At 36.5% G+C, this 26,589-nt stretch overlaps 2 protein-coding genes across 6 annotated transcripts in view; one reads left to right on the top strand and one right to left on the bottom strand.

Annotated features, from left to right (window-relative positions):
• Positions 1-3,177: 3,177 nt before the first annotated feature.
• Positions 3,178-7,904, bottom strand: LOC106150801 (uncharacterized). Of its 4 annotated transcripts, none has more exons than XM_086998046.1 (3): positions 7,743-7,904; positions 5,917-6,065; positions 3,178-5,683 (listed from the first exon to the last, which is right to left on the bottom strand). In XM_086998046.1, exons 2-3 carry the CDS (start codon positions 6,039-6,041, stop codon positions 4,579-4,581), a joined length of 1,230 nt encoding a protein of 409 aa, XP_086854172.1. In that variant the 5' UTR covers positions 6,042-6,065; positions 7,743-7,904; the 3' UTR covers positions 3,178-4,578. The 4 variants fall into 4 exon arrangements, with proteins under 4 accessions (XP_086854172.1, XP_013379250.2, XP_013379251.2 ...); XM_013523796.2 differs by lacking the exon at positions 7,743-7,904 and adding an exon at positions 7,491-7,527; XM_013523797.2 differs by lacking the exon at positions 7,743-7,904 and adding an exon at positions 7,360-7,509.
• LOC106178963 (uncharacterized) overlaps positions 7,886-26,589 on the top strand; it is a 59,794-nt gene continuing 41,090 nt past the window's right edge. Inside the window, exon 1 of one of the 2 annotated variants that reach the window (XM_086998026.1) lies at positions 7,886-8,058. In XM_086998026.1, coding sequence (XP_086854152.1) covers positions 8,026-8,058 — 33 coding nt within the window. In that variant the 5' untranslated portion in view covers positions 7,886-8,025. Of the gene's footprint in view, positions 8,059-22,728; positions 22,753-26,589 lie in introns of those variants that run through there. The other variant, XM_086998018.1, reaches the window with a different exon arrangement.

The raw sequence follows: 26,589 nt of genomic DNA, 5'->3' as shown, positions 1-26,589 counted from the left end.
GTTTCAAGTCAAAAGGTACAAGGCAGCAAAGCTGTCAAATGTACAGACAAAAAGCAGGAAATAACAAAATAGGCTACTGTCAATTCTGATGCAAAAGTACATTATGTTAAACTGCAAATTCAACATCAAATTCTAATTATGCTCAACAGGTAATATCAATGTAAGTAAAATGTGTACCAAACATAAGGCTTCAGGCCCATGGGAGTTCAAGTTCACCCTTTGAAAATGTAAAACTTCCAGAAAAAGAAGTCAATTAGACTGCTTTTCCAACTCAGGCTGCATTTTAGTCCTGTATTTCTTTTTTGAAAGTTTGGCAATCATAAGTAACATGGTTTTCCCATAATGGTCATCATGGCAGCAGCACCCAAAATTGTGTTTTCTTCTATTCTGATGCAATATTACATAATGGTTACCAGCATAATGACAATCAATTTTTAATAATAAAATATACGTATCATGGATTTTCAGAAAATGTGACAAGCATGGGTCAGCAAGCATGTGACAAGCATGATTGAATCTGACAAACTGCAATGATATGAGTTTATTTCCATTTTTGAAACTTTATTACACAATACACGATAACAAATTAACCATCATTTTTACAAAATCAACTAACAATGTTGTAAAGATGCAGGAAATGTCAAACAAACACTTTTAATATCTTATTAATTAAATAATGAAACTGTTAACATGCCTAAGAATTGAATCTGAGAAAATGTGAAAAAACAACATAACTTCTAAAATAATGGCCCGATTATGCTGATCTTTTAACTCAATCTGCGTTTTAGAAGGATTGACCACTCCTGTGAGTTTAATGACAATTGGCTTATCTGTTTTTCTTATATTGTGTTTACAGTGTTGCATATATGCTGAAAAGTGAAAAAAAAAGCATAACTACTAAAATAGTGGCCTGATCATGCCGATTTTCTAACTTGACCTGCGTTTTAGTAAGATAGATTACTCCTGTGAGTTTCATGACAACAGGCCTATCGGTTTTCCTTGGAATGTGTTTACAGTGTTGCATATATGCTGAAAAGTGAAAAATAAAGCATAACTTCTACAATAATGACCCGATCATGCTGATTTTCGAACTTGACCTGCGTTTTATGAATATTCATCAGCTCTGTAAATATAAAGCCAAATAGTAAAGCTGCCTTCCACTTATCGTGTTTACAATGAAAGTGCACGGCGCCGGCGACGGCGATGACGGGGACGACAGACGCAGGTGATGGCAATATGTACAGAAACATCTATATATATATATTTACTGTACTGTTTGAGAACAGTAAGTGACATGGTTTTTCTTAAATGGTCATCATGGGAGCAGTGCCCAAAATAGTTTTTTTTTTTCAAATTTTGATGCAATATTACATAATGTTTAACAGCATAATGACCATCAATTTTTAATAATAAAATATTAGTATCATGGATATTCAGAAAATGTGACTAGCAAAGGTCTTCAGGCCCATGGAACTTCAAAGTCACAACTTGAAAATGCCAAAATGTAAACAAGACAGCACTGTTCTGAAATGTTTTTTTTTTCCATTTTTAACATTTTTTAACATAAAACAAAATTAACAGTTTACTGCCATTTTTATATGATCAACTAAGAAAATTGATGAGATGGGGAAAATATCAATAGAGCAGTGTTAAATGTCCAATTTCTTCCATTCTGAGATTCTGAACATAGTGAATGATTGAATCTGACAAACTGCAATGATATGAGTTTATTTTCAATTTTTGAAACTTTATTACACAATACACGATAACAAGTTTACCATCATTTTTACAAAATCAACTAACAATGTTGTAAAGATGCAGGAAATGTCAAACAAACACTTTTACGTATCTTATTAGTTTAATAATGAGACTGTTAACATGCCTAAGAATTGAATATGAAGGAAATGTGAAAAATGTGCTGAAAAGTGAAAAAACAGCATAACTACTACAATAATGGCCCGATCATGCTGATTTTCGAACTTGACCTGCGTTTTATGAATATTCATCAGCTCTGTAAATATAAAGCCAAAAAGTAAAACTGCCTTCCACTTATCGTGTTTACAAGGAAAGTGCACGGCGCCGGCATCGCCATCGGCATCGCCATCGCCATCGGTGTCTGTACATAGAAATGGTTTTCCACTTATCGTGTTATCGGTAAAAGTGCACGGCGACGGCGACGACGGCGATGACGGCGACGGCGACGACGGCGACGGCGACGACAGACGCAGATGATGGCTATATGTACAGACACATCTGTGTCTGTACATAAAAAAGGAAAAACGCCTTCATCTGTCATTTTTTTCACATCTCATGAAACATATCTCAACTTTAACGAGTTTGAATTTTTTCTTCATTATCTCACGTTTAAGTATATTTGTTGTAACTATTTCAATTCCGCCATTTAAAAAAGTTTGTGATGTTATTATTGTATCAGAGAATAATAAATAATTGTTATTGTTATTTTTTTATTAAGATTTTTGTTGTGATTTATGAAAGAGACCAACATGTATTAAAAAGAGGAAGAAAAAATACTAAAAATTCAACAATACTTTCTTTCTGCAACAATTCTTTAATTCAGTTGATGCTGAAAAGATGAAGACAAATTATACATAATCCATACTCGGTTTTGACAAAACAGGCCCGTAGCCAGCAATTTCAAAAGGGGGGTTCTTTTTCTGAAAAAGTGGACCTTTTCCCATAAAAACTTCATGTACCTAGATCAAATTTTACCCAGAGTGGACCTTTTCCCAGCAAAAGGGGCGGTTCTTTCAAACCCCCCGAACCCCCCCTGGCTACGGGCATGCAAAACATGTATGTATACTTAAACTGACTTAAGCTTGATATGTTACCATGAAATGCCTTAGTGCATAAAACCATCAAGTTATGAACTAGTCCACACAACCTCCTATTTGTCAATTTCTGATCTACTACTCTGTAGTACTCCCTACAACCAGTTATCATTCTCCATATTCGATTTACTAAACATACATAGACTAATAATGTTTTTTTATCAATTGATCTAGGACAATAAGGAGGGGCCCTCACCCTCTTTTATGCAAGAAAGATATATGAAACATTGGTTAATTTGGGGGATTTTGCAGAGTCAGATACAGAGTTAAAACATTCTTCTGTGAGCTTTTGTGCATCTTTTTTTTCCTCGAGAGAGAGAGAGAGAGAGAGAGAGAGAGAGAGAGGGGGGAGGGATGCATCCCCAGGATCAAGATCTGCTTACCAGTTACAACCATTATTCAAAAACAGTCAACATGAAAATAATCCCATAAAGTTTATCTAATATCAGTCTTTCTGACAACTTCTTCTGGAACACGTTTGTTAAACAGAGACCGTAACAAATATGTTACAAAACACATCCAAAACAGATGCATATATCACAGATTTTTTAACATTCAACAACATGAAAACAACCTACAGACATGCAAATTACATTTTGCTTTCTATATACTCAGTAGTTCAACCATGACAGGACTTATAAAAGATGCAGTAAAACATTTATATATATAAAAAAATCAATTAACTCATGCTTGTCTTAACAGCAAACACCCCCTTTCAGTTTTCCTATATGGCCCTATAATACGTTTCCTAATGTTGGATTTCCAAAAGGATGTCTGATAGGATTTCTATAGAGTCTCATAGGGTGCTTTCCCAGAGATTTAGAATGATCTAAAGATTAAGTTTTAGATCGACCTAACTCCCTGGGGGTTCACGCTAAATTGCAGTCAGCCGAGCGGGCACCATAGTTAATTACCCCCTTACAGCTTTTAGTAGGCGGGACAGACACTTAAGCCGGACAAGCTGACAGTAATCTAGTGAGACTCCCTACAGGGATAGATCGATCTAAAAATCTATGGAAATGGGGTGATAGAGTCCTGTACAATTCCTATAGTTATGAAGGATTCCTTTAATAGAGTTCCATAGGGTCCTATAGTATTACCTATAGGAAATTTTCATAAGCGCTCAACCCTAGAATTTAACCTTAGTCATCAGTATGCTGTTTCCCAGCATTCTCTTGTACACTCTAATACTCTGGTCTTATAACTCCCAACTAGCCTATCATTCTTACAGAAAAAAACCTATTAGTATCAAACATACTGGTAAATATGCAGTTCTTCCTCCAAATTGCATCACCATACATATATATTGTATCAAAATTGTCAAAAAGTTTATAAAATGCATTTGATGTAAAATTCCCCATGCTCTCGAGAGAGACTGTTGAATGTACTCATGTTCAAATCGCATCTTATGACCTTGGGTTTTAAAAATCAAAAGCCGTCCCCCACATACTGACACCTTTAATGACTGGGCATGGATATCCTCTTGAAATTATTTTGGTTGAATGAAGTTGCTTTGAGCAAAATTGTGGCATATATGTTTAACAGTAATGCACAATTAGAACTTCATGACTTTGAAATGTCAATTATCCAATAAATTTACCCATTCACATCTCAGAGGAATTTCATTTTAAGGAAAGACAGTACATTTTCAAGTCTGTGTCTATTGTCAAACAGTTTTACAAGTTGTTCCTCATAATGTGTTCTTTTTAGGAAAAAAATATTTAATACATCATAAAATGTAAACCTCTTTAGTTTGTATCTGTTTAACTGGAGACTTCTCATTTTTCGATGCCCTTGGAATAAATTTTTGAAATAGAAGCAATGGATTCCTAGAAGAAGAAAAAGATGTGATATTTCCTTCAAATTCAGCTGGATTAACTTTGTACATGTACTTCATTCTTGAACCTGGAGTTTTCTTTGGCTCAAGGATCTCAGTTTGGTTGAGTAAATCGTCAGAAACATTCCATGTACTCTGTAGATTATGATTTCTGAAATCTGTCCTGCCCAGATTATTCTGGTAATTTTGATTTCTGCTAAAATTTCCCAATTTTTCAGAAAAAGTATCTTCTTCCCTCTGCTCAACTATACTAGTGTTGTTGTACAAAATGGTGGAAATATCGCTCTCCTCCTGAATCTCATTTTCTCTCATCTCTGCTTCTTCAAGATCATCCCTATTTGTTTGGTTAAGTCCCATCACTACAGATATATTTAAGGCACTTCTAGATGATATGCCTGTTATATTAGCATCCAAATGATGGTTTGATTGATTATTAATAGAAGTCTCGGGTGAAGTAAAAGGTATGCCTTTCTCAGATGCATATTTATCCTGATCCTCAGCAGTTGAATATTGGTCCACTTCACTTGCAGATCTAGAACCACCGGGCTCTTTTGGGAAGCCATATTTCTCTGGTTTTCGGGTGGTTTTGGATTTCACTGCATGTTTTGAGTTAAGATGTTTTTCTAGTCTTTCTAAGACTACAAACTTCCTTGCTTCTCTTAATTCCACATGCTTGTTGAATTCTTGTAAGTGATTACCATCACCTTGTAAGTGTTCCCTAAATCCATATTCGAGTGGAGCATCTCGTTTGGCCCTATGATTTCCACCATCACCATCAATCTCATCTTCATTTTTCTCAGATTCTTCAATATTTGCGCCATGTTTTCTCTTTTTTGATTTGGGATTCTTGTTATAATCTCTATCATGGATTTGATATTTGCTGTCATCAATATCCTTGGAAGCGTTTGCAAGAGCCTCTACTGCACTTTCATCTCTGATGTTAGAATATGTTTGCATGACACGCTTGCGCTGGGATCTTTTTTCCAGTAATCCAGCTCTGAAAAAAGGTCAATATAATATTATGTTTTATTGAAATAATACCTGCAATCAATCAGTTGATCAGTCCATCAACCAATAAATTCCTAACATTTAATATGATCATCATACAGATTTTGGAAAACTTAAAAAACACTGAAAATAGATTAGGAAAAAAAGATTAAGAAGTGAGCACTGATAAAAATAGATATCTGTGCAACAACCTCTAAGCATACAATATAGACATACACTTACTTTGCCAACTCATTGACGTAAGATATGATGGTCAGCAACACAAATATAATCACCACCACTAGCGCCACCTTCAAGTTGAACTGATGAAGATGGCGCCTGTTGCCAGTGAGGAGGAGGTTGTTCATGGCACCTGTCTGCTAACATGACTCCTGCAGAAAATTCAAAAATTAAAAACATTATTATTTTTCTTAATTATCATAATTATTATCATATATATTCTGGCGACACATGGAGAGTTGGATGAATACCCAGAAATTATATACAATAGCATTTATGTGTATTTTTAAAATTTGTTCATTACTTTTTTTTGCAATTTTTTGCCTACATGGTCAATTTGAATTTTTTTTTTTTTTACCTGAATGTTTCTCATCTCCCTGGGGAGATCTCATGTACGGAGTGGTTAATACATCGTTTTACCTCAAGTAACAACATTACTCTCATTATTACATACCAAGGGATAGCAGGGCTTGTCTCATTTTTTTTTTCGGTCTTATAAGATATAGATATCTTTTGCAGGTAAGGCCTCATATCCAACCTCTGTGCCAAACTCTGTGCACAGGCTTTATATCAGGGACATCACTTATAAATGGCAGGGATTAGCAGTACTTAGCACTACCATGCTTACGAACTGGGACATTTTTATTCATTAAACATACGGGGAATAAAAAAAAACACTAAAACGTTATGAAACTGATGCGTGAAACGATACAAAGGCACTTTAAATGCAAATGATATACTACAGGTTCAAGGTGTGAGAGATGACACATTTTTGCGAGGATGTGGATCCATACATGTACATGTATATTATAGCCTTGGGAATTTGAAACACTGAGAGGAACGAGGCATTACCTGCATTAAGTACCTACACCATGTAAGGTCGAAAACTGAGGCAATTGGAGAGAAGTGGGGGTGGGGGGTGTGGATTGGGAGTGGGGGGTGGAGGTTCTGCCCCACCCCAACCCCCTTAATCTGGAACTGCCCTTAATTGTAAATCAAATCAGTATACTTTCAGTTTGCCAAAGCTGTTGATGCACAACCATATTACAATTTTTGCTAAGCTTGCACAAACGCTATTATCTTCATGCAAACAATACCCTCCTCATAAGTGTGAAGTAAAACGGCGTAACGGTTATAATAATTCATCTGCACATGTTCATTTCTCACACCCAGGTAATGTGTGAATTCCTTGATTATGGCATTCAATTTTTAAGTGCTCGTTGCTCTTTCGAATACAAACAGCAAATATTAAGGTTACATTTAAGCGTAATATTACCAAAGGTTCTGACTAGAATCGAATATGTCTCTGCATTCCGGATAAAAAGACTGAACCACACGCCATAATCCCTACAAACATCTGCTTCCCTCTCGGCTCCTGTTTACATTCACGTTTCAATACACAGGGCACTTGCCGACCACATTATAACACCTTTATAATTTCTTTACCTGTCGATTTTTCTTTCCTGAGAAATTCTTGTTGAATTTTTATAAGACGTAAAATATATCTAACCACATTGTAGCTTTTAAGATCATGTATTACGTTCAGAGAAACGGTTATTCCTTTTTGAAATCTTTACCCTGTGATTTTACTTGGGTTTCTCGGTTGGTCAGAGGTCAAAACCAAGTTAAAAAACTACGCGGGTGACCTCATTATTTGAATTAAAAATGCCCTTCAAAATCCTTGTATTATAGATAAAAAATGAATAATTTATCATTTTGTGTTTATTTATTAATAAATTAATAGTTGTTTTTCATAAATATATTATTTAAATTCAAATATACTAGATGAACTATTTGCCTAGCGGAAGGAAAATTGACCACACCCTCACCTTCCGACGATACTTGGTCAAAGATGGCGGACTCGATAGTGTTTGCAGTTTTCCAATGCTGGTGGTGTTGATAGCGACTAAATTTCAAGTCCTTGCTTAGTGATTGTCATTGAGGACTGCTGATTGAAATATACACACTTACGCTGTGGAAGACTCTAGCTCAAGCGCCCAGGGACAGCTCGTAAGAGTGTTTTGAAACCGAAAAACACATCGCATCCTCTTGAAATCCACCAGGTGGGTGCAGGTGAAATCGACAAGCAACAAGGAAGTGACAGCAAGCAACATGGCTTTTCCAGCCCCGATTAGAGGCCAGAAGGTAAGTTCCTACTTTCAATGTTCACATCGAGAATATTTTAATAACATAGAATGATTGTTGCCATCTGGATTGATTGTTTTTTAGGGTAAATCCTCTCGTGAACAGTTAGTGTTTGGTTTCTGTTTACTTCAAAGGTATGCTGCAGTAATCCCCACCTGTTGCCCGTTGGTCAGTACTCACTGACCACCTATGGTTAGAAGTCCTGAGTATTTATGAGTGTTAACAGCTGCCAGACTCTGTAATTAGAAGTCTGAACTACAGTTAAACTGCCGCCCGTTAAACTGCAGTAGCAATGGATGTTTGGATTCTTCTTAGTATATGGAGTAGCAACCACTGATATTAGAACTTGGTGTCATACATATGCGCACTCCATGGTATACTGCAGACTACTATATCATAACAATGTACCCCCTCTACTTCATTGCAATTTGGTATAAGAAAATGCATGTTTTCAAGTTTAATGCATGGCAAAAAAGGTTTCAAACCATGCAATTTCCAGAGTCATAACATGTTGTCACCCACATTATACTAGAATGGGACTATAGGTTCATAATTGTTTCATCAAGATTTTGATGCATCTATACCAAGCATATCCAGATCATTCATTAACAAAGAGAGAAAAAGAACATCCGTTTTCAATTTCCCCACAAAGAAATAGAAGACCATGACTCATGTGTTAATATCAAAAGAACACAGAACATTTTTCATAGGTTTATATTGATCCGCAAATGCTGTGATATGGCCTCCTCTATGCAAGACTATAGTATATTCATTTATTCATTTATTTCATGATCACAAACATGAAATCGTGTGGTTGCCCTGAGGCTAAGGTATGCATCATTTTGCTGTAGGGGATATATAACTGAGCAGCATAGCAATGCGTATAGGCAGTGATTTAGATGTTAGTATTTCTGCAGTTACTAGTACTACTCTCTGGCAAAGGGAAATTAATGATACTGTTGCATCAGTTATGTCCAGAGGCTATAACTGTACTCCACTGTGGTCAATCAGTTCTAGTATATTGTTCAGTTAAATGTTGATATTTGATAATACTGACTTTTATATTAAAACTAGCTGTGACACTGTTCTTATTGATGTGTGTGTGTGTGTGTGTGTGTGTGTGTGTGTGTGTGTGTGTGTGTGTGTGTGTGTGTGCGAGCAAGTAAGAGAGAGTGAAAAAGAGAGATAGTACCAGGTGTCTGTTACTAGTACCTCTTTAAGTTTTCCAATATTGTTTTGTTGTCCAAATGAGTAACTACAGTAGGAGAAAAAAATCCACAAAAAACATGCCTCTGCTTACTGCATACTGAGTTAGGGAGAAAAGACTGTTGTTATGTCCATTGTGAATAAGTTATCCCAGGTGTGTTATGTATTCTTTTATATCAAGTGTGTATTCATACATATATCATACACCTATAGTAAGTCTTTGAAGTTGAGATCTCTCCAATTCAAAATGAATGCAACCATAAGCAGTCATATGATAATGATTATATTCAGAGCATTAAATTATTCACTTATTTTGTATTGAGTTTTGTTGCCTGCATGTTTGATGCTTTTTATAAATGTGAAGTAGACATTGAACTGTGTGACAGATGTGAATGTCATAGCTTACTGTGAATACTCACAGTGCTGTGAAAACAAAATATATTTTGTGGATCAAGTTCATACAGAGAATTACTAGTACAGAAACGGATTAAATGGCATCATCAGAACATGAGCCATGTTCACAGCAGTATAAACTTAAGACTAAGACAGTGAAACTGCATACTAGTAGCTTGTCTGGGATATCTTAAGAATTAAGAACTATTTTACCAATTAAATGAAGCTGGGAAATTAATATGTTATGTATCCATCTACTGGTAGATGTAGATCTGAAATATTTTTGTTCTGAAGAAATAGGTGTTGTGTTATTACTTTTACATATTCAGATAAATCTGAAACTTTGGCGTCAGGTGAATAGAAGATATATAGTGCAGCAGGCTAAATCTTCTCCTTAATACTCTCCCCCATGTTACACAATATATTGATATGTGCAGCAATGCACATGATGATGTATACAGTGTATTTCTTAGACTGCAGACCACACACTATACTAGTATTTGTATAAAGCTCCCACAAGTACCATCTTAACCTTTGAAGCCTTGTGAAAGCTGTATTGACTAGAAGGGGTGCCACAGGTAAACTCAGGTAGCTGGGTGGGGTCAAGTCTGCCAGGTAAATAAACCCCCATGTGGTTGGAGTATTTAATTTATTTTACAGACTGAAAATTGCATTAAATGTGCATAATGCTGTCGTTATTTAGCAGATCTATCAGTTTAACAGCTGACAGATACAGTGTGCTGTAGCTTGGAAGGTCTTTCTATTTCCATTGGCTTGGTCATTTCTGAGCCATGTTATTTGGCCTCAGTTTGCTATTTGTGTCTCATTAAGGGGTTTTGGTGGTCAGGTATCCGTTCCAAATGCACATGTACTAGTATATGAAATTGAAAGTTCATACAATAGCAGACAAATGTTAGCTATCAGCAACTTAGTGAAGCTACTAGTACTTCTTTTTTGCATAGCTTTTGCTTATGAACAGGAAGCTCAACTACAGCTAAGCAAATGAAATCAGAATTTTAATATTTTGTCTCAGAAGGGTCAGTAGGATTTAAAAATATTATTAGTGCTGATATTTTGTGATTTTTCAGCACAACAGCAATATGCTTGGCTAATAACACATATTCTCCATCCCTGTCCTAATGTACAGTAAGGAGACCAGTGTTTCTTTCAACTGAACTGTTATCATTAAAAAAAGGCAGAGGTAGTTCATCACCTGGCTGACCATTAAGACTTAACCAGCCCAGTAAATGGCTTCATCAGTCATGTTTGTCTATTGGTCTGGTATATCTGAGGTGATTTATCTATGTTGTGTGCATGGCAAATGCATCCATAATTGGAAATGCTATCTGTAGGATGAAGACCAATTGAAGGTCGAAATTATAGAACCTTGGTTTTGGCCAGAAGTTTTCAGATTTTCATGTTATTGACTGAAAAATTTGACGTTTTAGGAGTAGAAAAAAGCTCTTGTGAGTTAGTCAATGCTAATGCATTTACCTAAGTGATAGGCCAGGTAGTCAAGTAGGTCTGTTTTTTAACCTGTTATGTTAATTTAAGATTGCCAACTTGGCAAATGTAAGAAAAAAAGCTTCACTCTGCATATAAGTCTTGTTGAAGGTTTTTACCCCTACCCTGTTAAGTATAGTAATTAACAGAGAGATGTATATGTGGGACTCATTGTTGAAATGGAGAGGGGGGGGGATTGCCCCTCCCCCTTTCTGCCCCTGTCGCCTCCTCCCCCTAGCTATCAGCATATGTGCCCCCTACTTTGATATACCAAAGTGAGAATCCCGCTTTATTTGTTGAAATTATTCAGTGCATATAGACACTGTAAATGAACTGCATAACAAGAAGGGATGTTCAAACATCCCAATTGATTATAAATACATGGTTTTTCATTCTGGAAATGATTTCTTGTGTGACAGATAAAAAAGCAGGTTGGATAACACATTGTAACTGCCAACCTCATCAGGTAACTATATCTTTGTGAGAAAATAGTAATTGGTTCAATTCCCATATAGAGTTTTTCAAGCAGAATCTTCGGCTTAATAATATTTGTATTTATTGTGGCGGAAGAACAGAGTTTCTTAGTGGGGGAAGAATAGAACTTTTTAGTGGTGATAAAACAGAATCAACCCCCATTCCTGAAAGAAAAGAAATGATGTAAAATGAGTTCAAGAGAATCCTGTTCTTTGCATTCAGGACTACAGAAAGCTACTGATTGCCCAATTTTATTCATGCAATAATTATTGCAGAGAGAAAATGATAAACAAAATAATAATTGATTTATCTTAGTTTTGCTATTGTTGTTTACTAGGTCATTGTATGTAGATAGACTAAGGTCTGGATCGTAAATTAGTTATAGCACAAAAAAGAAACAAAACCCCCCAAACAAAAAATTGTTATGAGTGCCTGATGAATGGCAGCTCAGTTGAAAACCGATTCTTTATTTGCATGATTCAGTGCCATTTTATTCTCAGCACTGTTAACTGAAGAGTGGCTGGGTTTGATATTGTTGATAATATTCATATTGGAAATGTTTTGTGGGAGCTATGTGTTGGAAAGGGCTGGCTTCGTAAAATGTCACACTTGCCACAAATATGAGGGGGGAGGGAGATCAGATATTCTACAACAGACCGATCTGAAAATGGGTGACCTCATTTTGGCATTTCCGTACCTGTTTTTGTGAATATTCCATTTCAAATTATCTTAGTAGTACTGTACATTGGGAAGATCACATTATTAGGTACCACTCACCAGGTTGGACAGACTCGCCTCAGCAGAAATAAGTGTGTATGTGTAGAGGGGGGGGTCTAAATCTACATCCTAGCTACTCAGGCCTACCCAACTACCAGACACCACTCTTGCCTAGTAGGCGTTGTGATAGTGACGATTTTCAGCGGGGTTGAAAAGCATTGCATCACCACTCAAAATTTGTTCAGGGTATGATACTGTGTAATGCGATCTGACACACATCTTGAAAACAGGTAGTGTGGTCTGATCTACCGGTGAATTCAGGATCATTCGGTGCCGAGTCTGGTAGTTGGGTAGGCCTGCTACTGCTAATTCTTGGTCTTCACAGGTGACAGCTCATTTAAAGAAACCCATCTTATCACCAGCATATAGCTAGCCAGCAAGTTTTATATTATATTATATCTTTGTGGACCTACACTGTGGTTTGTAAACCCAATTCTTTATGGAACGCTGATGCAGAGAACTTGTTGGTGCATCTCTCTGTTGAACTGCAATTTATTATTTACTCCAAGGGTCAGAGCAATTTTGAACAGTATGATAGGGGCTTTAAAGACAGCTTTTCATGGATCAGGAAACTTAATGATGAATCTCTGCCTGGCTATAGAGATTGAACAGAAAATTATACATTTCAAAGGTGACACTGTCTTCAATAAAATGCAGTTTTGCATGGGTGGATGGACTTGTAGTATAGGGGTGTGTACTAGTACGGTGGTGACTTGTGAAATCCATGATACATAATGGCTGAAGAATATTTCCCAAAACAAACAGAAAAAGATGAAATTGGAGTTCTTAAAAATAGTTGAAATGTCAGTTTTGAGATTAATTTTGTTTTCCAAAAATTATAAACTTCGCTGACAATGATGAAATATTGGAATTTCTAAGGTGTTTGAAATTTATGAGTAATTACCGTATGTATTATTGGTTGGGGGAGTGAACTAGTTTGGGGGCAATGGACCCAGACTGATGATACCAGCTTGTGGTAGGTACTGAGGCTGCATTTCCAGTCTTGTCATTGTGGCTCAACTTAGTTCGCCCTAGCTCAACAGACAGGGGATTTAACTTCCATCTTAGAAGACCATGTGTTTATGATTTATAAACCTGAGCATCACATGAAAGATTTGTAATCTGACATGTCAGAACTCAATATGTTGAAGTTTGTGGCTGATATAATCTTTCTAAAATTGACAAAAAGAAAAAAAGAAGAAGAATGGCACATCAAATTGAGGGGTTCATATTAAAGATTAAGAACAGTGCTAAAAGAGTAAAAGTGTAGGTTTTTTTTCCCCAGTTTTGGCAACTGTCAAATATTTTATGTAACAAATCCTTGGTGGTCAAAGGCAATTTTGGAATAATAACCATTTGAAACAAAAACTGTTGTTAACTGATGACTTTTTTCACCTATGCCAAATGACATGTTAGTGCTTTTAAAGTTTAGTATCCATATTCCTTTAAGTTAAGTGAAACGGCCCTACAAAGTATTAAGTGTGGTACTGCATTCTCATACTAGTGCTTGTACATCATCTTTGCAAAACCTCCTTATTATAGCTATCGCTGTCACTGTTTGTATCCAGATACCCTACATGTCCCCAGTATCATTATTCACTGTGACACACACAGCTCCAGTGTTAAAGCTTTGTCGCCTCATACCTCACACTGTAACATAGCATCTTCACCAGGTTAACAGCCCTGCAGTAGCGCAAAGTTTGACACTTTTTTATCAAATTGTAACCAAATCCACGAGATTTCCACTCTAAGCACAGATAACAAGAAAGTGGGAATTCACCATGGTGTTGTTTGCAGAGTCAATATTTAATTTTCCCTAAACTGTAAGCCCCCTTGTAAAAATTAATGCCCTGAGTCTTGTGTCTTTAGTTATCACAGCAGGTATGGCCGACAGGTGAGAAAGGTGCTTGTGTACCTTTTTCTCTGCGTTGTTGATATTCCACTGGGTGGATCTTATTATAGTTTCTAGGGCATCACTTATGGATCAGACTGTCTGTTTTTGTTACCAGGGGGAAGGTGTTTGGAATGTTTTACCCTTAGTTTTTCCAGATGAATTGAAATTGTTGAAAACAATTATTGTAATGTGTTGGGAGGGTTTAGGCTCAGTGAGGTTTGGAGTTGGCTCCTTATTGTGGAACTCTACAGCTTTAAAAATTTTTTTTATCATCAGGGTAATGGGGATTGGGTACTTCCTCTCTCTCTCCCTCTCTCTTTCATGTTATACAGACATATATTAGTATTATATTACACAGAATTTGCAGAGTGGTAAATTTAATGTCTGTTTTCAGCAGAAAAGTTAATAATAGATCTTAGTTTCATACTTGGCAGTTGCAGGCTATACTTTTATTCCGAGGACATCTGTTGTGGTCCACTGAAGTTTAGAAACCATCAATTAAAAAAAAAAGATCTGTTCATTTTCATGCACTCCTTTTGTTTATCCAGGACCAGGGCATAGCCTCTTCCAAGTATTGCCCTAGCTGTGGATTTTTTTGTGTGCTCACCTGGATGACCTAATGTTATGTGGTATATTTGGAGCTCCAGTGTTTGATTTATAGGCGGAGTAGCTCACTGTTCAATAATACATGGGCGGGGCATATTACTTTATGAGGTGCCGCTGAGTATATGTAAGGTTTCAAGTGTTGAAGCTTGCTCAAAGTCTTAGGAAAGGTGTACAGTGGTTTTTGAAGAGTCTGAATGAATGATGACTCGACAAAAAGGTGATACAATAAAAGGAAACTTATTTTTTACTCCACCACATGGCTAATTGTTCCACTGAGGCATGCTGCAAACAAACCCCCAGAAGATTAGATTTTAAGATGGAATGTAAGGTATAGAACTAAGCAAGTGGTATGACATTGCTGGAAAATTTCCTCTCTCCCTCCTTCCTCTTAACCCCCCCAACACTGCTCCCACCTCCCCCCCCCCCCCAAACCATTAAAGACATCAGGCATATGATCATACAGAGGCAGTCTTTAGGGATTTTACTGCTTAATTTGAGGAAAACACCACATATTTTTCCAATCACCAAGAGACAGTCTTGCAAAAACATTATCCTCCACTTGCCTTCTAGCCAGTGCATCTCTCCACTTGATTGCTTTAACGTGAAGAGCCTGGTTCATTTTTCATGCCCAGATCAATGAAGTGGTAGACTGGAAAGTACTGCCGTGATTTAAAGTACCATTTGAAAAGCCTGAATGGACCCAGTCACATTGAAATATTGAGGTTCATAGTCGGCCTCAAATTTGAAAACCAAAAAAAAAAAAAAAAAAAAATTAGCCTGCTAATAAAAATTTAGCCTGCTTCAATCTGGAATTAGTCAGTGGAGGTTTATGAAGCAAAGATACTAATGCACTGTGCATTTTAAGATTGAAAAGAATTGCCTAACACATATTTAATTTTATACATTATAATGAAAAGTTATTTCATTTTTTATGGATCTACAGAAATTGATGTGGAATTGAGGACCTTCATTGTCATCTGTTTTTTTCCCCTTTATATATGGGAATTGATCTGAGAAATCCTTTTTCTAGACACATTTAAAAGTAAACAAATTGTGTAAAGAAGTGAGCTCCACCCATCTGATTAAGTAATAATAAACCTGGCATTAAAATGATTCACCGGTTTCAGTGTAGACCTGAGGGTGTCACTAAAATTCAAGACAAGCTGATTGTCAGTTTTGTTTTAAATCTCTTGCATCTGAGCACTTTTCTTGCTCTGCTTGTACTCTCAAAGAAAGTTTGGTTCCTTCAAAGGCAAGTATGGCATCTATTCCATATATTTCCACTGTAGGGCAAATATGTTTTAATATTTCAAATAAATATTTAGTGAAAGAATTGAGTTCAGTTTCATAAAAGAACCCAATTCCAAAATGGGTTCTTACTTTATATATAAAAAAAGCAGCTGGCAGTGAATGCAATACATTGAGAATCCCTGCAGAGTTAGATTGGTCCAGCTAGTATGATGGGTTTATGTGAACCATATGTGTTTATGGGAATGCACCCCAACACTCAACCCACCAACTTAGAAGTTCGTCTGTGTTAAACAGGGCATGATAACCTAAACTTTTAGTCGCTTGTCATTAACTGGACCCTGCTTTTGTCTTTGTTATCTTGTAATCATCAGCTCTGAAGTTACTCACTTTTATCATTGGAAATGTTATTTTGTATGACTGGTGGTGGAAAGAAGCTCCTAAAAAGTTAACATATCAGATGATCATATCATGGTAGGTCCATGAATAGAATCTGTCATTCATGCAGCATTTCACATCACATCAAATTTTATCCCAAACTTGGTCTCATTTATGTATTTTTTTGTCATTTTGCTGCATTATTTCTAAATAACCTTGCTAATTGCATGTGTGCATGTGCATGTACGCATCTGTATGGGAAAACGTGTAAATGTGTGTGTGTGAGTGTGTGTGTGTGTGTGTGTTAGAGATTTTTTGAACCCATGACAAAATCTATACATGCTCATGCGCTACCAAATTCTAATAACATATTGAAGCACTATATAATTTATTTCTCCCGATTTAAGTGGTGTATGCACGTGACACAGAATTGTAGCGTCAGACCCAGAAGTTAAATAACACTTTGGCCTGTTGAGAGGGTAGACCATGGTGATAAGATATACTACACAGCAGCTAACACCCAGTGTATCAATACCATATCTTATACATCACGATTAACTGATCTGGTTTGATAAAATAGCTGTGTTCACCACAGTTTTAACTGAAACTGTTTTAAGACTTACTGTAGGAAGTATAGGGTTTTGTTTGCACTTGCTTTGTTGTCCTTAGGTTTAGCAGTCAGCAAATCAAGTTAAGAATTTGGATGGTGTGTGTGTGTGTGTGTGTGTGTGGGGGGGGGGGGGGGGTTATTGAGGAATAAGGTTGATTTCCCTACTAGTAATCATAATACATATCACACAATCATGCATTTCCTCCCCTTGGATAATTCTGAATGCTGTTTTAATTAACCCAGTACTAGATAAGACATTTTTTATATGGTGGAGTCTGATACTCCAGTATATACAGTTGTGACTCACAGTTTGTGTACTGGGTGACATAGGTTTGTGTCACAGCATACTGTATCATGTTTAGAACCTGAGGGCAGTTGTTTGGGTGTGGTTCACTATTGTCAGTATAAAGGGCCATGGATTTTCTCTTGATAGACAGTTGTCTATGAAAATGTTCGTCTCCACCTACCCCTCCCCCCCCCCCCCCTTGAAAGGACCATGGGTCTTATCTTGTCTGAGAGTTGTGTTTTAAAATGTCCGTCCTTTCCCCCTCCCCTCCTTCTCCTTTCCTTTAGAGATCATCAAAATTTACACAGGTCCAGGATTCATTTTCATTACCACAGCTGTTGGCATTATTTGAAATATTTTGCTTTTGGAAGTACTATACTTAAAAATGTAAAAAATAAACTTGTTTTCTGCTTATCCAGTGACTGTTAGTGACTGAGACCCCATTCCCAGAGATTAGATCGATCCACCTAGATCGACCTAACTCCCTGGGGGTTCACACTAAATAGCTGTCAGCCGAGCGGGCACGAAAGTTAATTACCCTCTTACAGCTTGTAGTAGGCAGGATGGACATTTAAGCCGGATTATCTGACAGTAATCTAGTGAGACTCCCCACGGGTATAGATCGATCTAAAATCTATGGGAATGCGCCCTTATAGATGATTTTCAGTGTAGATTATTGTTTGAGCTCCAAGTTGGAATGACTAAACACTGTAAAGGAAATTTGTAATCAGAGGGGTATTTAAAATGTACTGGTTATAATTACTGTTTTAGTGGTTCATTGTACTGAGTATGATGAGTACTTAGCTTTTTTATTAGGCTTGACAGTAGCAGTAGAAAAAATAGAATGTTTTTCAACATGAAAAGATTTATCAATTAGAATCACACAACCCAATTTTCGTTTTGGTAATAGCACATTGGCTATTCTACTGGGAATGACAGATCAAGATATCACACTATGCTTTAAAGAATTTGAATCGAAAATTACTATCAGCCAGACAAGTTTTGGAGAAGGGTACTTGACATGGAACCTTTTTTCTTATCGCCTGATGTCATCTTATTACTGAACAAACTTGTCTTTGTGACAAGAACAGACTGTGGCAGTTGGGGTGATTTTTTTTTTTTTTTTAATGAATTCATACAGGTATCTGTTGTATTTGGAGATACTCTGCTAAATGGGTCTGTTTGGGGGGGGGTTCAACTTATGCTGAGAACTTTTATACAGTCACTCTTTTATCCTCTACATTGACTGGCCACATCAAAAGTGAGTACTTGTAATTTTAAAAAGAAAAAAAAATGATACAGATAGAATGAAAGAGGAACTTCTTTCCAGTATTTATTTCACTTTTATACTGTTTCAGCCTATGTAGCATGTTTGATGTCACTATTAGGGTCTGTTTCAATTATGTGTGAATGAGATTGTTGGTTGATTTTTGTTTTCATTTCTCTTTATTAAATTATATATTTCAGTGCTGCTTAATATATAATGAAAACAACATATCATCAGACGATCCAAATAAAATATGAGGAAGTAAAAAGATGATAACCCAGGCAATCCTACCATATGCATCAGTCACCGAATCTATTTCAATTTGATAAAATATCCATGGATCAATTCTAGGCTTTCTAGTCACGGTCGGTTATTTTTGTATCAATCACAGTGGAAATGACTCCAAAATACGATTCTTCCTTTTAATCCTCTGTGAGCCCATTGAAGTAGCATTCATTCAAATTGCGGCAGCCAAAGAAGAGAATGGTTTCTCGATTAATATATTGAGTGGTTAGTAATGACTAGATGGTTCAATTGGCTGCTGGAAATTGAAGTAACGAAAAAGCCAATTTCCTTTTTTTATCAAGATTGAAAGAGGAGGAGGGTAGGATAAGGATAAAAAACAAGTGTTCCAAGAAAATGAGGTCTAGTGAATTGAAATTTTGATGGAATTGATAATTATTTACCATAATGGTAATTGTCATACTATAATGATATGATCTTGTGTCAGAGTCTGTTAACCGAGCTGAAAATATGGCTTGATATAATATGACTGACCTTAGTCTACAGATTTTTAAAAATATATACCGTTATTGTGCTTTGACGTGATTGGGCACCGCAACAACTTATTTCTAACTTTCTGAACCATCTTTTGGCTAAAATCCCATTTACTTTTTCAGATCATATAAATCTTTTTTTTAGTCATTTTAGTAAAAATTGACTTGAGAATTATACCAATAATGACCTAGTTCTGGTAGAATCTAGTAAATAATAACCCTAATTGTAGTCCCCCCCCCCCTCCCGGCCCCAATGCCCATACTTTTAACAATGGTCCGGTATTGACCCAGAGGCCCATAGTGTTGACATAGCCATTGCAGGGATACTACTGAACAAGGACATCTATTCTGGAGTGGACAATAGTCATATACCAGATGCATGGCTGGACACAATTGTATAGAACAAACACTTGGGTGGACAGAGTGGACTGTTAGTCAGGGACTGGACATACTGGACGGGTTGTAGTGGACTGTAAGCCAAGGACTAGAAGTTGTAGTCTGACAAAGTATTCCAGTGTGTTGCTTATACAACGGACATTAACAACTTAGCTACCTTGACAAAGGAATTATTATTATTATTATTATTATTATTATTGCTTTTATTTTGGATATCCAAGCTCCCATGCCTTTCATAAAATGCATTGTGACTGGTGGCTGATTGGTTGTGACTCACAACATGACTTCAATTGCTTCAACTGTCTCAACTAGCACAATGAAAGGTGACCACACCAGTATCTTACTGACATATTTTAACTGGAAAATGCTTCCTAAATATACTTCATATTTATGTTGTTGGAAAATGTTGTTATTAAAGACTTTTTGTAAACACTGATGTTACACAAATCTCTGAGGGGCAAATTAAAAGAAGGCATATTTGCAATATTTATTTATTTAGTGTCTGGAAATACAGAACCTTTTTGCATGCTCAGTCAAATTCTTTTAGCTAAGGGAAATTATCTGCAAATCCTCATGGTTAAAGTAATCTTTCACAAGATAGGAATGGTACATTTTATTTGTAAAGAATTTTTTTTAATCATGAATGATAGCAGTTTTATTAAATCATTATACATAAATAATGCAAACTGTATATGATCAACTTGTCAAGTGCTGTTGTCTGTTCAGGGAAATGTGACTCAAACCATACTAGTATATATATTCAAATATCCAAGAGATCGTGCACTGCCTTCCTATAGAATAAAGAGCCCATATGCTGAGAGCCCATAATGTGTAATTAGAAAAGTATCATAATTAGCCATAATTGTGGTAATCTTGTGAAAATTTAGTGTCATAATTAGCCATAATTGTGGTAGTTTTGTGAAACTTCAGGATTTAAAGTTATTCCCCTGCAAGTTGGTGAACAGTTTAGGAATATAGTATGAGTGAAAGTGAGTTGTTTGTAACATAAAGGCCTGCATGCAAATTGTTTGCACAAAAAAGCAGAGAGAGTTGACTCATCAGCCAAAAAAAAAAAAATGTTACATGGCATAACAAGGACTGTCCTATATTTTTATCTGGCAGATGTTACGGAAAGGTTTTCATTACTTGTTTAATTTGCCCCTTAAAGCAGAATGGTTATAATTGGGACATGTCAGGAGATGCTGTTTCATTACAGTACCGATAAAGCAGCAGTGCCGTGAGGTTTCCTAGAAATCAGAGAAAGGTTTTGCTGAATCAATACATTTGCGCGTAGACAAAAACCAGGTGACACAAAAATGTATTTATAGACAGAACAGCCTTGGAGTGAACGATGGAGATTAATTCAAACATATAACAAGGAACAGAAGTGCCAGATTTCGATGGATTGGTTTATTTATCAAAAACGAAGTTTTACCAAGAGATGCTGGTAATTTTGTGTCAGCGATTCGCCCAACCAGCAGAGTTGAACTCCAAATGATCCGGTTGTGCTGTCAGTGCTTTTGATGTTATTATGTCACTTCTCATGATGTGGGTACTTCACCCAAGGTTACCCAATTAGTTGGAAGCTCTTCAGCATCATTAATGATTTATAATGTAAGTCAGTGTGTAATATAACAGTAATATAACTTCTGGATGTACACACAGAGGAGAAGTGTGACTTTTCCCATGCTTTAGAACTGACAAACGGTGATCGCCGTATGTCTGAAGACTTCCTCCAGTTACAATTGAGGCAGAGGATTAACAACATTTTTTGACGCTGTCTTTTAATCTTAACAACACTCCATCTGGCAGCTTTCTTGTATGACAGGAGTATTAATGCTACTGTTATGGATTGGTAATGCCGTTGATAGATGATTAATGGCATTGACAGTTTTATCCAGATGGGGGAAAGATGGATGCTATTATGCTAATTCAATCAAAGCTGAACATTGTGAAGGCCTTTTTTTTTCCTAATTGAATGACCAGTGGCGGCACGTGTTTGTACCTGAACAGCCATCCTTTTCCTCTGATATTACCATATAGATGACCCATTCAGTGGATCTACAATGGCAACATCTGCTTGGAGGTTTACTGTATTTTCATGTTGAAGTCTAGCCGCTATTGTACAACAAGTAAATGGCATTTTCAGTGACTTTTTAAAAACACACTGGAATATGCTTACTGTACTTGGACACTGTAGAATTGTCCACAGTTACGAATTTTAGTGGTCGTGAAATTATCTCTGGATTGTATGTAAAAACATGTGGAAGTCCGCAAAGTGAGTCTTTGTCTGGCATTTACTTTTTAAATCCGTAAAATGTCTCTGATATTTAACATGCATTTACTCGGCTTCTCTGAATAGTTCAGTAGAATCTTTTTTCTCAGGATGGGAAACCATTGATGGACTATTCCTGAAATACGTTGGAAGGTGAATCTTTTCGTAACAGTGCACAGCATAGATAAAGAGCAAATTGCCTGGTTAACATCATAGGGTTACAGAAAATATGCAATGCCGAAGTAATATTGTTTGAAGAACTTATTTTTTCAAAAGCAATGTCACAATGAATCAGAGACGAGGAAACACGGATACCAGGAAAACTGCTTCTGAAAGTCTTCTACAGCATTTCAAAAACCATGCCAACTAACATGTATTGATTTAATCATTAAAATGGAATTAAAGGGGTAAACTATTTTATTTCTGAGAAGGCTGAAGAGCATAGAAAACTGGTGCGTACATGTATGTGAGAACTTCGGCCCCTTATCTCAATGTTATGTGTGCGTTGTATGGCTAGGAACAGGATCGTCCTGAAGGCGATCTGGAGGATACCCGAGAAAGATGAGGCCAAAGTGGGTCAGCTGGTCATACGACCCGACTACAAGGTAAAATATCCTTGTTTCATTTTACTGTGGTTTGTTATTGGAGGTAAAAGGTGATTGAAGTAAAAAATTGCCAAATTTCTTAGGAGCGAATGTGATGGATGATTTTGGGCAGATTTATCACCAATTGCCAAAAATCTGAGATAGTGTGTATATGATAGATATTTTTAAAATATCTATTATATACACACTTGGTATCTGTACAACTTATAAGGTGTAAATGTTCTGAAATAGCGTGTGTGAAGCATTTAGAGACTGGATTTGTCAGCTAATGAATCTAGATGATTGCACTGTTTTTTTTAGAATATGAATGGGTAAATTTGGTCTAAATTGAGTATACAGTTTCCACTACTTGATCGTACCATTTTGTTTTTAGAAACAACTTTTAAACTGCATAGATAGAGTATTAGCCCAGAGCTACTTGGCAGGAGTGAATGTCATTTTCTGTTTGGGGGTTCCAAGCAAAAGACTGGCAGTGATGCAGGTCACTGACCTTGATGTTGACCTCACTGACCTTGATGTTGACCTTCAAGCCAGTTCAAGTTCATGGTTATTACATTATCCTTTTATACCTTTTATTGAAATAAGTGTTAAATGAGCTCAATTAAAAAAAAAAGGGGAAAAAATAGGAAAAGAAAAAAAAATGCAAATGAAGATTTATCTACCAGTTACAAGCAGTAAAGAAAAAGCTATGTCATTTAGATGCTAGTAGAAGTTACAGGTAAATCAAAAGAAAGGAAGCTCTCAGTTTTTTTTTTTGATTGGGCTATTAGTAAGTCAGATGTTAAAGATGGAGCATGAAAGGTTGGACAGTTTTCCAGGGAATGTGCATTGTCAAGTCAGTTATTAATAACCATGTTATACATAGACAGAGGGATACACCCAAAGCACAGCTTGTGTACCCTGAATATCCACCGGTCAGTTCACGTCAAATTAATCATATGGTCAAGCTTGGACACAGGGTGTGAAGACAGCTTTCTGTAGCACAGCTGGTGCACCCTAAGAAGCTGATGTTAAAATAGGGACTTGTCTTAAGTTGTTACGTTGAACATACACATGTAGATTCTTCAAAATTACAAAATTCAGGGTTTTTGAACCTTGCCATTGTCACAGCTGGATGGCCCTGTGTGTGCTGTGTTAGATAACTTATAGTGTGCTCAATGTGGGCACTGTATATCACTGGGTAACACAGGGTGTAAGAAGATGGCCAATATGTGTTAATGCTGTAAAAGGTTGTAACTGCTGCTGCCCGAATAGCTGACAATTCTCTTGGTTGGAAAATAAAATGGAGATCGAGGGAGAGATAGAAGTAATTGATATTTTGAGGGTGAGTGATTTTTTAAAAAGATGGTGGATTAATCTTAAATTGGACATTGTATCTGTATGGCAAAACCACTGATTGATTGATTGATTATTTTGAGAGATTGATGGACCATGCGAGAGCAGCCATTCCTAACTGCAGCCACCTAAAATTAACTTCATTTAGTTGTGTCGTGTTTAAATCGGAATTCAATTGGTGAGATTGGATTTCTTTTGGATAGATCTATTTTTTATTGCTGTTTTATTATGTGGTACATTGGGCGGGGCTACACCCATAGAAAATAATATAAAAGGAAACTGATCCGTTTACTAGTATTTGGTTGGGTATTTCCAAAAAAAAGTACTATAATTGATACAGGCTGCTGCTGAAATTACTTTTCTACTTGCTTTGTTATTGGGTGGAGTTAAAACTTCTATTTAACGGAATTTGTTTTGTTTTGAACTGTGGCAAAACTGAAAAGAAAAATTCTCACCGTAACAATAGTTATTATTTCCCCAAGACCTGAAATGATGTATCATTTTATCCTCAGCTTTAGGAATTGGTAGTAAACCTGTCCTCGACCCCGTAGAAAGTTACAGAGTATTGTGGTTTTGGCACAGTTTACAATGAGACCGTGTTAACATTGAATTTAAATTTGTATTACTTAAGAGGGTGGGTATGACTAGATATTCCCAGACAAGAGAATGATAATCGGAATGATTCCTCTTTATAATTGTTCACATTCGTGTCTTCTTGATATTATCTGTGAATTTATTAATCATGCTGGGGACTTTCTATCTATTAGTCACAGTGTCTCTGTCTCTGGAGATAATCGAGATGGGTATCTTCCTGATGTTATGAAGTACAGGCATGACACAGCTCCTGCATTAAGGGCATTGACAGCATTTTGAAAATGTGATGGGGGAAATGTCACTGATGCTGAATTGAAGCAGAGCTGACGCTTGCAAACATCTTTGATATACTTGAGGCGTGTGTATGTGTGTGTTGGTTGAGGGGGTCGTATTGTCCCTAGCATTCATGGATTTAAAGTGGATGATTTCTGACACCTTTTACCTAACTCTTGAAAACACACACATACACACACACACTCACACACACACACACACACACGCACACACACAGAGAGAGAGAGAGAGAGAGATTATAAATAAAATTATAGATAAAATTTCCCTTTATGTTTTTGAAAACCCATTTGCTTTATTATAATGATAACTTATAACCATAACTTTTTGTTTTGTCATTACGTATAAAACTTAACTAGGCATGTTACAGCTATAAGGTAGTTTGGCAAGAAAAACATTGGCTATTTAACTGGCTAAGACAGTTATCTTTCCCTGCACGCGCCATAGATTGCAAGTTTTGACCATTTCTGATTGAGTATCAGCATGTTTTTCTGGAGGTAGGGAATTGATCTGGTTGTTGCAGATTAAGGAAATGTATTTGGAGTGGACAGTGGTGACCAAAACTTGGGGCTTAGATAATCAGCCATTGGATTAAAGAGCTGAAAATGAATAAGTTTTTTTCAAAACTATTCTGAGGTCTCTCTTTTCTGTTGAAAAATATTTGAAGTTACCCTTTCCTCTGTTTCCTGACATATATTAACTGTATTAGTTTTTACAGCAGAATAAACCTCTCATCTTTCAAAGGAATTAAGGTATCCGGTTACTTCCTTGTCTACTGTACCCCATAGCCCCACCCTTGTTCAGCTGTTACAAACTCTGCATTCCTTCTGGTCAATAGACTATGAAAACAGTACCAAACCCCAGGTGACTCAGGGTGCTGGTTGGTTATAGGGAAGTGCATGTTGTCCCTGTTCAGTGAATTGAAAAATATGGGCCAACCCACCCAAGGACCTTTGTGGCTTGATGAAGTTATGTTACCCTAGTTCATCTGAGTTGAATTCATTAGAGATATTGTTGATTAGTGATTTTAGCAAGGCTTTAAAAAAAGTCTATGTGGTTGTGAATATATGAAAACTTGGGTCAAAGTACTATAACAAGTGAAATGCTAGATTTTCTTTTTTGTTGTATAAAAGAAAAGTTTATTCATTTGAAACACAGTTGAAATAAACAGTCCATTAGGGACTAGTCCAAGGCAATTTCCCACCTATAGAAAAGAAGTTCCAATTTAATTTAACATAAGCCCACTTTTATATCCAGACTGCACAAAGGGCTAGTAGCTTTAAAAGTGTTTGGCATTGACTGAAACAACATTGTTTACATCAAGTGAATAATGGGGGGAGGGGGTGGACAGAAAATAACCTGCAAAATAATCTCCTCCAGACCATTCATGAAAATGGGGAGTCATTGCAAGTTTTATTGGCAAGATACCCGATACCAGTAAATAAAGACCCTATGGTTATCAGGAACTGCCAGGTCTAATAAGCTTCCATTTACACTAGGACCTTAAAATATCCCAGCTTCTTTTTCCTGTGTATTTTGTCTGTCACTTGCGTCTTTATTTCCTGTGTGTCTCTGTCCGGAGGTTGAAAGCAGTGGACTTGGGTTACAGGTGACCTC

The sequence above is a fragment of the Lingula anatina genome, chromosome 10 (genome assembly GCF_051362555.1).
Source record: "Lingula anatina isolate TDL-2025a chromosome 10, LinAna3.0, whole genome shotgun sequence".
Taxonomy (NCBI): Eukaryota; Metazoa; Brachiopoda; class Lingulata; order Lingulida; family Lingulidae; genus Lingula; species Lingula anatina.
The sequence above is the reverse complement of the archived record's forward strand: the minus strand, read 5'-3'. Positions and strand labels throughout refer to the sequence as shown.